Genomic DNA, 14,769 nt, shown 5'->3' with positions numbered 1-14,769 from the left:
AACACTTACTATGTACTTAAAATCACTCTGTATCGTTTGATTACATCCAAATCCGTGCAATGCTCTCTTGTTCATACCATCAACAAATTTTGAAACTAATCAGCGGGATTCTTAATAGAAATGGTTTGAATATGAAATGCAGTGATACGCCGTGGATGTGATGCTTAAGTGCCATCATGCCAAGGGTGAGAGGTTTAGCAGCGCCCAAAGCCACATAAAGCATTACTGTGAAGTGTGACACAAATGCCATTATGCACACAAACACATGCAAGAAAATTTTAATACAATATAGTTACTTGGAGACTGGGGTTTACTTTACTGCAATACTACATTATTGCCACCAGGGGGGAGTGTAGTACAACTATAAGCAATGACCAAGCTTCTTTATCTATATGCATAAACTACAGCTTCATCACTTCTACAAGATTTCCCTGAAGTCTCTGTTAATTAAACCGTTTTCTCTCATTCTGCTTTTCAGGGTGAAGACGGTTTCCCAGGTTTCAAGGGAGACATGGGTCTCAAAGGCGACAGGGTAAATATACAACATTCAGCCACTTTGGCATCCAGCCCATGCTAATTTTACTGCATAGATAATAGCGGGCAGCTCTGATTGCTTGATTTGTGTGTGTGTTTAGGGTGAGCTCGGATTGGCCGGCCCCAGAGGTGAGGACGGACCTGAGGGCCCGAAGGGTCGCGCAGGCCCCAATGGTGAAATTGGTCCCTTGGGCCCTGCAGGAGAAAAGGTACATTTCTACGGTTTACTGAAGCTGAGATGTGGACTTTGTGTTCTGTGTATTAAAATCACACAAGATTCCTTTGTCCAAATACATCCTTGGATTTTTTCCCAACAGGGCAAACTTGGTGTTCCGGGATTACCTGGCTATCCAGGACGTCAAGGGCCAAAGGTACGCGCTCATATTAAACACGACACCTGTACCTACATCACGATTTGTTCCCTTATAAGCTAGACAACAACTTCTCTCATTAGCATGAACTAATGCCCTCATGAGAATGAATTATGCATTGAGCACTGAGAAAGGCTTTTTTTACTATGGACAATGCATGCCAAGATTGTTTCCCTCGATGTTGGGGATGCTGGTCACGCAAGCTACAAGAACATATCTGAGTACAGATGCCTGCGTTAGACCTCAGCGGCTTTTATCGACAACAGCAGCAGCCAGTCTGATTTAATTCGGCCCCGAACCAGACCCTGATGTGGCCTTGGAGATCTGGAGACCCTCTGACTGTGTTACAGAAGCACAGTTTACTTAGTTTGGGCTGTTTTAGTGCACCTAGGGGAGTTCAGCTGGGCATTTGTTGGTAAACCTGCTAAATCTTGTACAAGACATTGTGTATTTCTGTTTCCCTGTGGCTCGACCAGTCATTGGATTGATTCAACCGTTCATGTATTGATCAAATTTTATGTAGCATTAATCTTTTAAAATGCAGGGTTGTTTTAAACCATGGTTGGGTAAAATATGGACTAACCTAAGCGTTTAATTAAATTAATCTGAAATATAGCCATGTTTGGGTATATAGCAAAGGTTAATTTCACCCAAATGGTTGCATTTGTTAATATTTTGACCAAATGTTGGTTGAAACATCTGAGCATTTTTTAGAGTTTACTGTAGATATACGCATCTACCAAATGCCTTACCCCTCATTCAGACCACCAGTGACCACCAGTACCGTCCAATCCAGTAACTAAACAAGAGACGAATGTTGTGAACTCCACTGGTAGTCAAAAGTTACACTTTTCTTAACATTGTTGCATCGCTGAACACTCCCCATCCAGTCAGCAACGGTCGCTGGAAATCGGCAAGCTTCCAATGAGATCATACCGCTCTGCTTTACATAATGATGTGTATAATTTTTTAGGAATTTTCATGCGAATAGTCAGCTATAATTAACCCATTCTTTCAACACAGTCTTACTGTGCACTCACACCAGAGGCGGCAAGCACGAGTGATTTACATGTTAAGTTATGCAAAGATGCAAATAGGCATCCTGTGATGGAGTTAAAAAATCTGAACTTTGGTGGATATTTGTGCCGCATTAACCAAACAGGAGCTTGCTCTAGTAGTGACGTGATTACAGGAAGCGAGCGGAGTGGCAGAAGCCCCTCCCATGAAGTGAATTGTTTAAGTGTCCAACTATGCGCGAATAGCGTGTTTTTGTCGCCTCTAGCGCGTCTGGTGTGAACGCACAGTTACTCGCCTTGCGTACCTCTGCCTACATTTCTACATAACCTGAAATATGTTTCTCCTGGTACATATCGAGGCATTTTGCTTATGTCCGTTTTGACGCTGGATTTAATTTGGACATACACAAATTAAAACCTGCTTGTCTCTATTAAGTAGATTTGTGCGATTTGGTACTTTTTTATAGTCATATGCGGACAAACGCGCCGCACAGCTCAATAGTATTGAAAAGCCTTCATGTAAACACCCTAATCAATAGATTGAGGAGGTTCTGTTCGGATTATATAGAATGTACATGTAAATGAACATTTTAATCATGAAAATGGCTTCTGAAATTAATAAAACGTAGAGCTGGACTTGAATTTGTCCATTGAGAATTGATAAGTTGGGTTGTGTTGCTAATTGCTAATCGCTGCGATCTTTTCCCGGACCCCGTCCACCTGCTATACCATATGACCGGACGTAAAGAGAGATTGTTTCAAGGAGGGGAGGGGAGGAGATTAATACATTTAAAAAAAAATGAAGCTTACAGTCATTTGTAAAAAAAATACCATAATATTCCAAAACAAATTACCGTTTTTATTTTAACTTTTTCCCCGCCATTGACGAGTTATCTCGTCAATTAAGAGAAAACATTTCCCTGACAATGACGCTTTCCTGATAAGTTTTTACAGTAATCTGTAGTTCTGCTATTATACACTAGATGGCGCTCATATCCAATTTCTAAAAAACTTAAGCTTAACTTAATTTTTTTTAAATTAATTTTAAACTCTGTGTATGTTTTGATCTTAGTTCTGAATCTGTTTCATTTCACAAAAATGCAATTATTTCAGCTTTTTGCTTAAAATTTTGTCATTTTGAAGAAACCTACCCATATTTAAGAGGTTATAAAAAGAGAACAAATGAAGATAGGAAAGTTTCTTCCCGTTTTGTTTGTTGGTTTGTTTGAAAGCAGAGGGTCTGTTCTTTCATTTGATATATTTGTATGTTTATATATTTATAAGACATTTTCCTGGAAGGGATTTTGTGAAACAAAATGCTTGCGGGGAATGAGTTTATTTCATATAAACTTTAATGTTATTGTTCTGGGGTGACCCACCCACACTTTTGACGCTCATGCTCAGGTAGCATTTGTGCGCTGTCTGAAGCCCTGGAGGATTTCTGGGCACTAGCTTTAGATACACGCAGTTACACACATAAAACTTTTTAAACAGCATATGAGCACTGCATTGAGATCTGTTTTGCGTCTTGTGGTTAACTATTTAAATAGGTATGGTCAAAAAGCAAAGGAAATGATTAAACTTTTGTGATTATGTAGCACTGGCTTGATCGGGTGCGTTAAATGCATTAAAAATGAAAACATGCTATAGACTGTTTCAGCAGTTACAACATAAACAAGTGGCTGTCGCGGTCCGCACGTAACTTTCGGTAAACTCCGCTAAGAATAAATAACAACAAAGTTCTTTAAACGTAGTTTATTTATATAACAAGCAAAAAAACAACACATAGATTACCTAGGAAACCAAAACATTTGTTATTTTCGTGGAGGCATTTGTACAAGAGATCAGTTTAGCAAATAGTCAGACCATTAAAAAACGAAACCGGAAGTAAGGTTTGGATCCAGACGTGTATCATGTGCGTCCGATGAAACCGTCTATATTTCCCATAATTAGCCGCCCAAATTGTGATTATTTATTGCTGTCCCTTTTCAAAGTCGTCACTATGTTTCCGGAACCAAAAATTTCTCGGCCGAACACGATCAATCCGGACAGTAAAGACATCAGACTTTTATCCGTCACACAAGCATGACCTGAAGAATATATGCCAATAATGATCACCGTATTTCAGGTTATGTAGAATTCCAATGAGCCCGTGTGGCATTGGTTGATCAAGTGTTTAAGGAAAACAGGTGCCATTTCGTGTGCCAGGAATTTTACACTTTACATTTCAAGCTACTCTTGGATTGGGTGGAACAATGCCCAGTTCTCACGGATGTGCTGACTCTGTGGTAGATTTAAAATCCCATAAACCGGGTACTATTTCACAGAATTAATGAATGATAGACAAGTGATGTGATTACAAGCACTTCGACATGCCATCATCTCTGCGCCGGTCAGGAATGGATTCGAACAGCCTGCCAACTCTCAAATTATCATGAAGTGCACTTTTGAGGACTAGCCATCACTGTCTGAGTGGTAACTGGCTTCAGACTATCGCGTGGCATTGCATATCCGTCACTATTTCACCTTTAAAGTTTCATAGCATCCTTTGTGGTAATCAAAACTGATTTCTGCAGGGCCCGACTCTGAGGCTTTAAAATGAATGTGTAAAACAGTGTATTGATTTTCCTTCTCGAATGCTTATATTGCTGCCAGGACTGAGGAGTACGGGTAAGCTATTTTTAATTTACTGCGTTCAGAAGAGAGAAAACTAAAAGTGAGCATGAGAAGCGATTAAGACTCATCACCGGTGACTCTTAATCCCTGTTTATCTGATGTTTGAGAGTTTGTTTACATCGAGTCCTCTGTTTCTGTTGATGAAAGTGTATTTTTCATTTTTTTATTTTATTCCCTTACCTGTGCCGCGGTTAGTCTAAACAAAACAACGTAATAGCAAATAGAGAGTCATACTGTTGGGATATATCATACACATTCAGCCCACCTTTCAGAATGTAAATTGTTCTAATAAAATCACTTGCCAACAACAGGGACAAAAACTCTCACTGCTGTTTAAAACTCTGGAAGTGTAGCTAGGCCAACAACGCTAATGCTAACAGATTGTAATGGCGTTTAACTGTCGAAATCGGTAGGAGAGTTGGGAGTTCGTCGCTCATTAATATGCAGGTCCTGCAAGCCTTTCGTTCCTCTCATAAGTCTTTTCCTTTGATTCGCAGGGTTCGACCGGTTTCCCCGGATTCCCAGGAGCCAACGGAGAGAAAGGAGCCAGGGTAAGATGGATTCTTCCAGGCCGCTTTGTGTAAAGTGCGCGCGGCATTATAACAAGCGCATGAAAGAGGCCGATTGATTCCTTTTATGAAAGGATTTGTATGATGACTTTGTACAAAAACATGGACGCAAATCAATATGTCACTACAAAAGATGCAGAAACGGTTGAGTTTACGGCGATTCAGCATTGATGGCTCATCTGGAAAATTATTAACATTCAGACAGTGAAGTGGGTGAACGGTCACCCAGGGATTACACATTTCCCGGACAGGTATTTGACTAGTCCTATAGCTATCCAAACTGAAAACAACTTGCACTGACATATCATAAAATACATCAGTGCCCTATGTTTTGCCTCAAAATGCACACAAGTAATGTTTTTAGTAAGGCATGTTTGTTAAAACTAGTTATATTTTCTAATTAAACTAAGGTCTAGTCCTGGCTTAAGATAATCCCAGTCCGGGAAACCACCCCTTAATGTTTACATTCACATTTACTATTGCTTTGTTTATCTTTATAAGCATTTACCTTTAATATTTACATTCACGGATGCTTTTTTGTTTATCTGTAATGTCACTTTTTGCTTATATTTAACTGTATATTCATGCTTGTATTTAACTTCACTTTCTAATACAAATTATAATAGATATATGGGCGGTTTCCCGAAAAGGAATTAGACTAGTCCTAGGCTAAAATAAATGTAAGAACTGTCCAAACTGAAAACAACTTGCACTGACATATCTAAAAATACATCAGTGCCCTATGTTTTGCCATAAAATGCATGCCAGTAAAGTTTTTTGTAAGGCATGTTTGCTAAAACGAGGTATATTTCCTAATTAAACTAAGACCTAGTCCTGTCTTAAGCTAATCCCTGTCCGGGAAACCACCCCTACGTGTTTTAACTTAAAGGTACACTGCAAAAAAAAATGTTTAAGAAAACAATTTCTTAGCATTTTGGTCTTGTTTTCGATAAAAAAAATCTAAAAATTCTTAAATTAAGATGCTTTTGCAAAATGACCCAAGAAAATAAGTCTAGTTTTTTAGACCAGAAATATCAAATGTAAGTGATTTTGTGCATAAAGCAAGCAAATGTGGTTGGCAAATTTTTTCTTGAATTTACTGTTTAAGAAAAATTTTCAAGATTTTTTTGCTTACCCCATTGGCAGATATTTTTGCTTGTTTTATGCACAAAATCACTTAAATTTGATATTTTGGTCTAAAAACTAGACTTATTTTCTTGAGTCGTTTTGCTCATCAAGAAAAAGCATCTTAATTTAAAAATGTTTTTTTTTTTTTTTTACTGAAAACAAGACAAAAATACTAAGACTTTTTTTTTTCTTAAAAATCATTTTTTGCAGTGTAGGGTCTTAAAGGACAAGTTTGGTATTTTACACTTAAAGCCCTGTTTTCAGATTGTTTATGATGAAATAGAACGGTTTTGACTGAAATGTTCACCTCCCACCTCTAAAATGGGTGTATAGGGGCACTGAAACAAACTTTCCTAAAATGCATTAAACTTTCGTTTACAAAGACGTGAAACTCACCGAGTGGTCAGGGGTGTTCACTGAAATACTCACACAAAAATCGCTGCAAAAGATACTTTCCAACAGGTGTTTTAGCATTCGTTGAAAACTTGTGGACCTATTTTTCCAAACGCCTCACACGCGTATATTCTTCCGCTGAGAGCTTGAATAACAGACACTCCAGCCCAGTTGGTGGCGCTAATCCGCCATTGCCAATTGCAAAAATAGAAACAACATTCCCGGCGCAGAGTAATACCGTACCTCAGAGCACATCTAATACAAGTCAATGGAGTTGGACAAAAACTACGATAAAACCTGTTGGAAAGCATCTTTTGCAGCGATTTTTGTGTGAGCATATCAGTGAACACCGCTGACCACTTGGTGAGTTTCATGTCTTTGTAAATGAAAGTTTAATACATTTTAGGAAGGATTGTTCCTGTGCATCCAAATTTCCGTCAAAACGGCTCTATTTCATCTTAAACAATCTGAAAACAGGGCTGTAAGTGTAAAATACCAAACTTGTCCTTTATATAAACAAATTCAAAGAGTACAAAATTATAATTGCTACAGATTTACTACAGACACATTTAGTGACCCCCTATACCCCCTTGTCACCCGTCCCGAGGCAAAACAAATCCAAACAGTAGCACAAATACCACAGCAATGCTTGATACTTGACAGAAATTCGATCATTTCCCACAACAGATGGAAACTACAAAACAACAACACATGTTCACTTAAATTGTTCATCCAGTTTAGACATTCAGCAAAAAAATAAATCATTATGGCACCTCATGCAGCTTCCCAAACCCATGTGTTACTTCGATCGGATTACTTTTTTTTACAATACGACATATATGTGAGCACCTGTGCATATATACGTTCCTTTGTGAGTTTGTTATTAAATTTAAAGTGCGCTGATATTTTTCCAAGTGTTTGGTTCTTACAGTTCGCACAAAATCCCAGTGGTTTGTGTGATTGTAATACACCTACACATCATCTGAAACAAATATCACTGTGGCACACAGAAATCCTAAGGGAAGGGAATGCTTGTTTTCCCTCACACTGCCATTTCATCTTGGCAAAAAGAACTTCAACAACTGCGGCAATTGGATTTGCTGTGTGCGGCTATTCGATTCACCCTCAATATTTACTACACTCATTTATCTTCTTTCAAAGGGTTTGGCAGGAAAATCCGGTCCAAGAGGACAAAGAGGTCCAACGGTATGCAAGACCAATCCGTTTCCCCTACCGTTTTTATTTTATGCATAAATATTCATGCACAATCACTCACTCATATTATGGTGAACATTTAGGGTCCACGTGGGGGTCGTGGTGCCAGAGGTCCAACAGGAAAACCCGGCCCTAAGGTAAAACTTACTTTACACCGTTAACCTTAAAGTGGTTTATTTTTGTAAGTCACCACCTTGAAACAGTCCTTATGTTCTCTCTTATTATCTCACAGGGCACAGCAGGCAATGATGGCCCACCTGGTCCACCTGGTGAGAGAGTAAGTGTTACCCAGAATGCATTGCATCAAAAAACCATTTTCATCCCATAGTGCTGTCGGTAAGGTGATGTAGAGCTTGAGAGAGATGCTTTTTTAAACCTCAGCATGTGGGTGAACTTCAGATAAGAGGACTCTCTAACAGACCCGTGTTTTCATCTAGAAACTATTATAGATTTATAAAAAGCTCTTGAGCATTAGACGACTGCAAACGTATTGTAGTTCAAGTGTGTTGCTTGTTTCTGCCCTTTTGCCTCTTTTTTTTCCTCTGCCAATTTTAAGATTTTTTTTTACTGTTGTTGGATTAGACTTTTAACATATTTTTGGTTCATAATAATTTATTACGGTTTTGAGTTTTTATAAACACAGCTTCTTTTTACTAAGATTTTAATAAAAATGATTTAGCCTTAGGTCAGTAAACATTATTGTCATTGTGCAAGGACACACATGTGTGAGCTTCTTTTGGTGCATTATAAAATTAAGGAAATTGCATATATTGTACTTTTTTCCCAAACTCCTGGTTTGCATGGGAGTTGATGAGTAGTAGTTAATTACAATTAAATAAAAAAATTTAAATAAGTAATTTTAGGGAGTTAAAAACGCGATGGAGTGGATAGTTTATGAATCGATGGCTTTTTTGTTGTTGATATAGCAGTATGATGATCTTGCGTTTGTCCTGATTTATTAACCCTTTCCCCGCCATTGACGAGATATCTCGTGATTTAAGAGAAAACATTTGTATTAAAAAAACCGTGTTACTGATGAGGTTTTAGGGTTATCTGTAATACCGCGATTATCCATCAGATGGTGCACTTCCTTAATTTATAAAAACTGAAGCAAAAAAAATGTATTTTACACTGCGTTTGTTTTTATAATCGTTCTAAATCTGATCTCTAACAAAATTCCTTTACAAAAATGCAATTATTTCAGCTTTTTGCTACAAATAAAATATATATAAAAAAAACATTTTTAAAGGAACAGTATGTAAGAAATTTATATCAATTAATCATAAAATGGTCCTGATATGCAGAGGCGTCATGCCCATTCAAACTGAGGGGGCACCTGCCCCCTTGGTTTTTTTGAGCCAATGGATTTTGCATCCAACCTCAAAATCAAATAAGCTTCCATTAATCTGTTATTTGACTTTTAATCTGTTAATATGCACAATATTATACATTCTGTGCTGCATCCTTGTCACTTTTCGGAGATTTTCGCCGTTTTGATCGTGTTTTGATCATGTTACATTACTTTTATTCTGGCGGCAGCTGCCGCTGCAGTCAGAGCGCAGTCGCAGACGTCATCAGTGTCTGGGCGCGCTCACGAGCTCTCTGCTGTTGCTGGCTTGCTGCTGCATTTGGCTATCTGAGGAATTAAAACGTGTTAGAAACGCTCACAACATTTCCAAACCCCAGTACGGTAATGTGCAGTTAACCTTCTCTGTGTAGAAAATGTATGGTTTTAAATGTGACCGTCTCAACGTTATATTAGCAGAGATTCATCTTCTTGGCACAACGCCAAAGTTCGCCAAAGTTCACGCGGGCGCGGAATCTCACATGCTCACATGAGGTAAAATTTAATGCAAAAATCCGTTCCTCTAATAATTGTATCTAAACATATTTTTTAAAATCATTATTGAACATTAAAATCAATCACGTGGCTATAGCTTATGTCATTTTCGTTGTTTATATACTTTATGGATTTAAAATTACATAAATTTTATATGATAATGTAGTTGTTGTGCAAAATGCATTAATGACACAATTAAACAAGCCATTAAGACTTAGATAAAACATGCCGTTTCAGATGTGAATATGATGCAAATGTGTCATTATTCCGATTGAATAGTATTTGATATGAAAGTTAGTCATCACTTTTATTTTGGAGGTTTTTGCATGAAAGCAGGGGTTTTCAGATTGTTAGAAATGTAAGTGCCATGGAAAAGACTGAAAGCTCTATAATATTTCGTTTGATGTCTGTGTATACACAAATTTCTGGGAGCTGTTGACACTGTGCCCCCTTAAAAAAAATTGGTGCATGACGCCCCTGCTGATATGTCACTAGACATTTAGAAATCATTTTCATTTCAAATACTTATATCACTGACAACAGTGGTCTGGCCAGGATATTGTCATTTAAAAAGTGGAGTTGCAGCCCTCAACTGATGTTTATGTTGTCATTTTGTGTATTGGCCACTAGTTGGTTGATTGCAGTACCAGTTTTAGCCACAAGTTTTGTTATTGCAATTCCAGTTTTAGCCACAATCCTACATACTGTTCCTTTAAGAGTTTATAAGCAGAGAAAAAATATAGATGGGATGAAACATTTTTTTCCCCGTTTTGTTTGTATGTTTATTGTTTGTTTGAAAGCAGAGGGTCTGTTTTTTAATTTGATATATTTTTATATTTGTATGTTTAAATATTTTTAGAATTTTTTTTTACTTATGTGAAAATCACAAAAAAGCTTGCGGGCAACTTTTCAAAAAAAGGCTGGCGGCGAATGAGTTAACTTACTTTTACTAAATTTATTTTTTAGGGACCTCAAGGGCCCCAGGGTCCTGTTGGTTTCCCAGGGCCAAAAGGCCCCCCTGTAAGTATTTATGCTCTTTTAGATAATGTAAAATTTAATCTCATGTTAATACTGTATATATCATGTAACTAACACCATCCTGTTTTATCTCTTTCTTATAGGGACCAGCTGGAAAAGACGGGCTGCCCGGTCACCCCGGCCAGCGCGGAGAGACGGTAAATCTGCTCCTAAACCCGAAATTGTCCCCTATCAACAGTAGCTGTACATGTACATGAGCAATAGTTTAAATGGCAGATCATTGGTCAGGTGCTCAAGCGTGTGGATAGTCTCATATAAAACCGCTAGATTTACGTGTAAACCTGAAGGAGTTATAAACTTTGGTGTCTGCCCAAGAGAAATGTTGTTGTGATGGAAGGATGATTGGATAGAGATTGCTATTGGTCACAGGGTTATTTCAGATACTTATTGCTGTTGAATTTGTTTCCAGGGATTCCAAGGCAAAACTGGCCCACCTGGACCTGGAGGTGTTGTCGGGCCTCAGGTAAGTTTTTGTTATTTATTTGTACGATATTTATTGTGTGAAAGTTTTTGCCTGTTAAGATAACAAAATGTCTTTTTTAAATGTCTTGAAAGGGTCCTACAGGAGAGACTGGCCCCATTGGTGAGAGAGGACATCCTGGACCCCCTGGTCCTCCTGGAGAGCAAGGTCTTCCAGGTGCTGCTGGAAAAGAAGGTGCAAAGGTGAGTGTCTTTACAGTTTAAAAAAATATAACAAAAATAGTATTCTAGTATTCTTAAACTAGTCAAATAAAAGTTGTTTTTTTTAGTGTGTTAGTTATAAAGTCAATGCTATGGAGAATGGTTGAATTCACTTCCCAAATAGAGTCGAAAATATTTCTAGATGTGCTTTTGAAAATCCACACTGAATTTCTCTGAGCATTCACCCTTCCTATCCCAGTTTCAATTTCTGTCACTCCTGAATGGAGACACTTTAATCAGCTTGATCGGCCCACTTCAGACGGGACGTCAGATGTGAGCGAACGCCCTGGGGGCAGAAAGTGCTGCAGTCTTTCTGCAGTCTGATTGGTTTCCTCTTGTTAATAGCAACATATGACATTAGTGCAGTGCTATTCAGAGGTCCAATCAGAAGGTAGCCCATCCAACGGATTGTAAGGCATGGAGGTCAAGTGAACATTGAATTTTTTAGGCCGATATAACTGTGTTACGGTTTTAGCAACTTCTCTCTCGAAACTCTCAAGTATCCACTTTGTTGAAGAATAAAGGGTTCGTCTGATTGAAGTTTACTGTTTTAAGGCACTCGTTGGACCCTTAAAGCACATCACAGTACTTGTCGGCTATTCTGGGTTGTTATAGGCAACGATAGATTTGCACTTGTGCCAAGGAATAAAGAAAAAGCATTTTGGTTTTAAAACTTGGTACTTACTTTCTCCTATCCCAGCATAACATGCAAGATGGTTCGCATCTGACATTATTCGTAGGATCATTCCCCCTAAAGTGTAAACATTGTAGCTCTGTTTTTTATTTCTTAGTTTGTTAAAGTGTCCAGATTAAGGTACTGCTGCATCATCGGCTCAAAAAAAGTTTGGGGAGCGGGACTATCTGTTTTCCTGACCAATGACAATTTGAAAGAATGCATAAGAAGACTTTCAACTCACTTGACTTAGAATTATGATTTAAACTAATTGAATTAAAGGAGGGGTGCATGATCCGTGAAAGCCAATGTTGATATTTGAATCACCTAAACAACAAACACGCCCCTACCTAAAAGAATCTGTACCTTCTTTTGATAGACCCGCCCCATACATACGCAACCCAGGCGACAATGTCGGTTAGTAGACACGCCCCTTATTGCTGATTGGCTACTAGTGTGTTTTTTTGTAGTGGGCTCGACTCCCTTTTCTAAAGTGTTTTTGAAAAATCATGCACCCCGCCTTTAACCTACCACTGCTAGTACCTTTAGTGCAACAGATGATTTCAAAAATGTACAAAAACAAAAAGACTGTGGTATAATAAGTATTAAGCACTTGCACTCATTGTTAATTTTTTAATGGAATAAAAATTGTAAATGGTTAAACCATTGTCGACTGTCTGTTCGCAGGGAGATCCAGGTCCTCAGGGCACTTCTGGAAAAGACGGACCTCCAGGATTGAGAGGATTCCCGGGAGAGCGAGGTCTTCCTGGAGCGACGGTAAGATGGCAAATTTATCGTAGCAATAAATCCTAATTTTCTTGTAGGGAGTTACGCAGCAGTTCTGGCTCATTACAGCCACAAAGTTGGATCAGTACCCTCTACGAGGGCTTTAATAGGACGTATAACCTTAGAAAAGCAAACTTTTCATTATTTAACATAAAGTTACATTAGTTTGTCTGCGGATCACGTTCATACAATTTTTTAAGATGGTTTGTTGTTTTGCTTTATATGCATTATTTGGGCAGCGAATGATTTAATTGGATATGTTGCCAATTAGATTTTGGAAGACGAGGCTGTTTGTTCATTGCTGAAGTTTGATCTTAAGGTCATCGGGACACGCTGGCTCTCTATTTGACGCCTGATTGTTTTCTACTGGTCGGTATTTTTTTCACTTTTAGGACAGCAAGAGTCATTACTGGGGCCACTGTGTGTGTCTGCCCTTTAGAGAGGCAATCTGAAGTCCTCGCGCACATCCGAACCCCGGCACACACAGATGCACCCACAAGGACATTTATAAAACATATACATCTCCGGGCTGTTATTCCTAGATGGATGTTTTACTCAGGACTGCATAAACAGGCAGAGTTTATAGCGGTGACACGGAAATTTATTTTATTTCAATTACTTTAGTAAATTACTAGACAGGATTTATTAGGGGCGTTATCAGAACTGTCACAACAAGTGTACATTTTTAAACAGTGAATTTAACTGTAAAGAGTTGTTAACAGAGATATATTGGTATTGATGTGTGAACAGACCCATCATAGTGTTATATACACTACATTTCCAAAGTTTAATGTCACTTATTTCCTATTAAGAAAAATACTAAACTCATCAAAAATACACAAAAAAAGGTTGGGTTAATTTCAATAAGGGACAAGCACAACATGCTGGGTTGTAATTTTAACTTATGCTGGGTTGTTTCAACCCAAAATGCTGGGTTGGTTTAACCCATTGTACGTTTTCTTGGTTAATTCAATGGCTGGGTTTGTCCACTTTTGACCCGACACTCGGTGTATGGGAACATGTTATATCTCAAACACATGATTGATGATTGGCTGTTTTAACTTGAAGGCGGGACTTTTATCACTAGTGCGGCCATATTGAGAGTTGCATTGCCCCCCATTTATAGTAATTGAAGTGCTCAATCTTGTTATGTGTATTATCTTTGAAGTCATCCATTTCAAAATTACTTTTTTCAATGACGTTGTTGTTTTCCAGTGAAGGAAATTTATGTTGGGGCAGTAATATTTTTGTCTAAAAATGTAATTAAAAGTCATCCAAATTAAGAGTCATCCAAAAATATTTTTATTGATATTCGGGTCGCAGTCTGTCAGGTGGTTTGAAATAAAGATGCCAATTAACTATTTTAAACAATTAGTACTTTTAAAAAATGCAGGCCAGGAAGCAGGTCAGGTACAATATATTTTTTTGCAGTCCGAGTTGTGGGCGAAAACATTGGTCAGGTGCGGGTTGTTTATACATTGACCTGCGCATCACTGAACCAAACTAATCAGAGGCCCCATTGACTTCCATAGTATTCTTTTTTCCTACTATGGAAGTCAACGGGGCCTCTGATTGGTTAAAAATGTTCTGAAATGGATGACTTCAAAGGTAATAATTGTTATATAAATATTATTTTATAATTTTTTATTATTATTATTATTTTAGAATCTTAAAGGATTAGTCCATTTTCTTAAAAAAATCCAGATAATTTACTCACCACCATGTCATCCAAAATGTTGATGTATTTCTTTGTTCAGTTAAGAAGAAATTTTATTTTTTGAGGAAAACATTCCAGGATTTTTCTCATTTTAATGGACTTTAATGGTCCCCAAAGCTTAACACTTAACTC

The 14,769-nt window shown here is 37.9% G+C and overlaps 1 protein-coding gene across 1 annotated transcript in view; it reads left to right on the top strand.

The window, feature by feature from the left end:
* The window catches only part of col11a1a (collagen, type XI, alpha 1a), an 83,101-nt gene that overhangs the window by 37,600 nt on the left and 30,732 nt on the right, over window positions 1–14,769 (top strand). Inside the window, exons 29-40 of the mRNA XM_065258485.1 lie at window positions 479–532; window positions 636–743; window positions 852–905; window positions 5,095–5,148; window positions 7,849–7,893; window positions 7,986–8,039; window positions 8,135–8,179; window positions 10,709–10,762; window positions 10,864–10,917; window positions 11,190–11,243; window positions 11,336–11,443; window positions 12,822–12,911. Coding sequence (XP_065114557.1) covers window positions 479–532; window positions 636–743; window positions 852–905; window positions 5,095–5,148; window positions 7,849–7,893; window positions 7,986–8,039; window positions 8,135–8,179; window positions 10,709–10,762; window positions 10,864–10,917; window positions 11,190–11,243; window positions 11,336–11,443; window positions 12,822–12,911 — 774 coding nt within the window. The remainder of the gene's footprint in view (window positions 1–478; window positions 533–635; window positions 744–851; window positions 906–5,094; window positions 5,149–7,848; window positions 7,894–7,985; window positions 8,040–8,134; window positions 8,180–10,708; window positions 10,763–10,863; window positions 10,918–11,189; window positions 11,244–11,335; window positions 11,444–12,821; window positions 12,912–14,769) is intronic.

The sequence above is a fragment of the Paramisgurnus dabryanus genome, chromosome 22, assembly GCF_030506205.2.
Source record: "Paramisgurnus dabryanus chromosome 22, PD_genome_1.1, whole genome shotgun sequence".
Taxonomy (NCBI): domain Eukaryota; kingdom Metazoa; phylum Chordata; class Actinopteri; order Cypriniformes; family Cobitidae; genus Paramisgurnus; species Paramisgurnus dabryanus.
The sequence above is the reverse complement of the archived record's forward strand: the minus strand, read 5'-3'. Positions and strand labels throughout refer to the sequence as shown.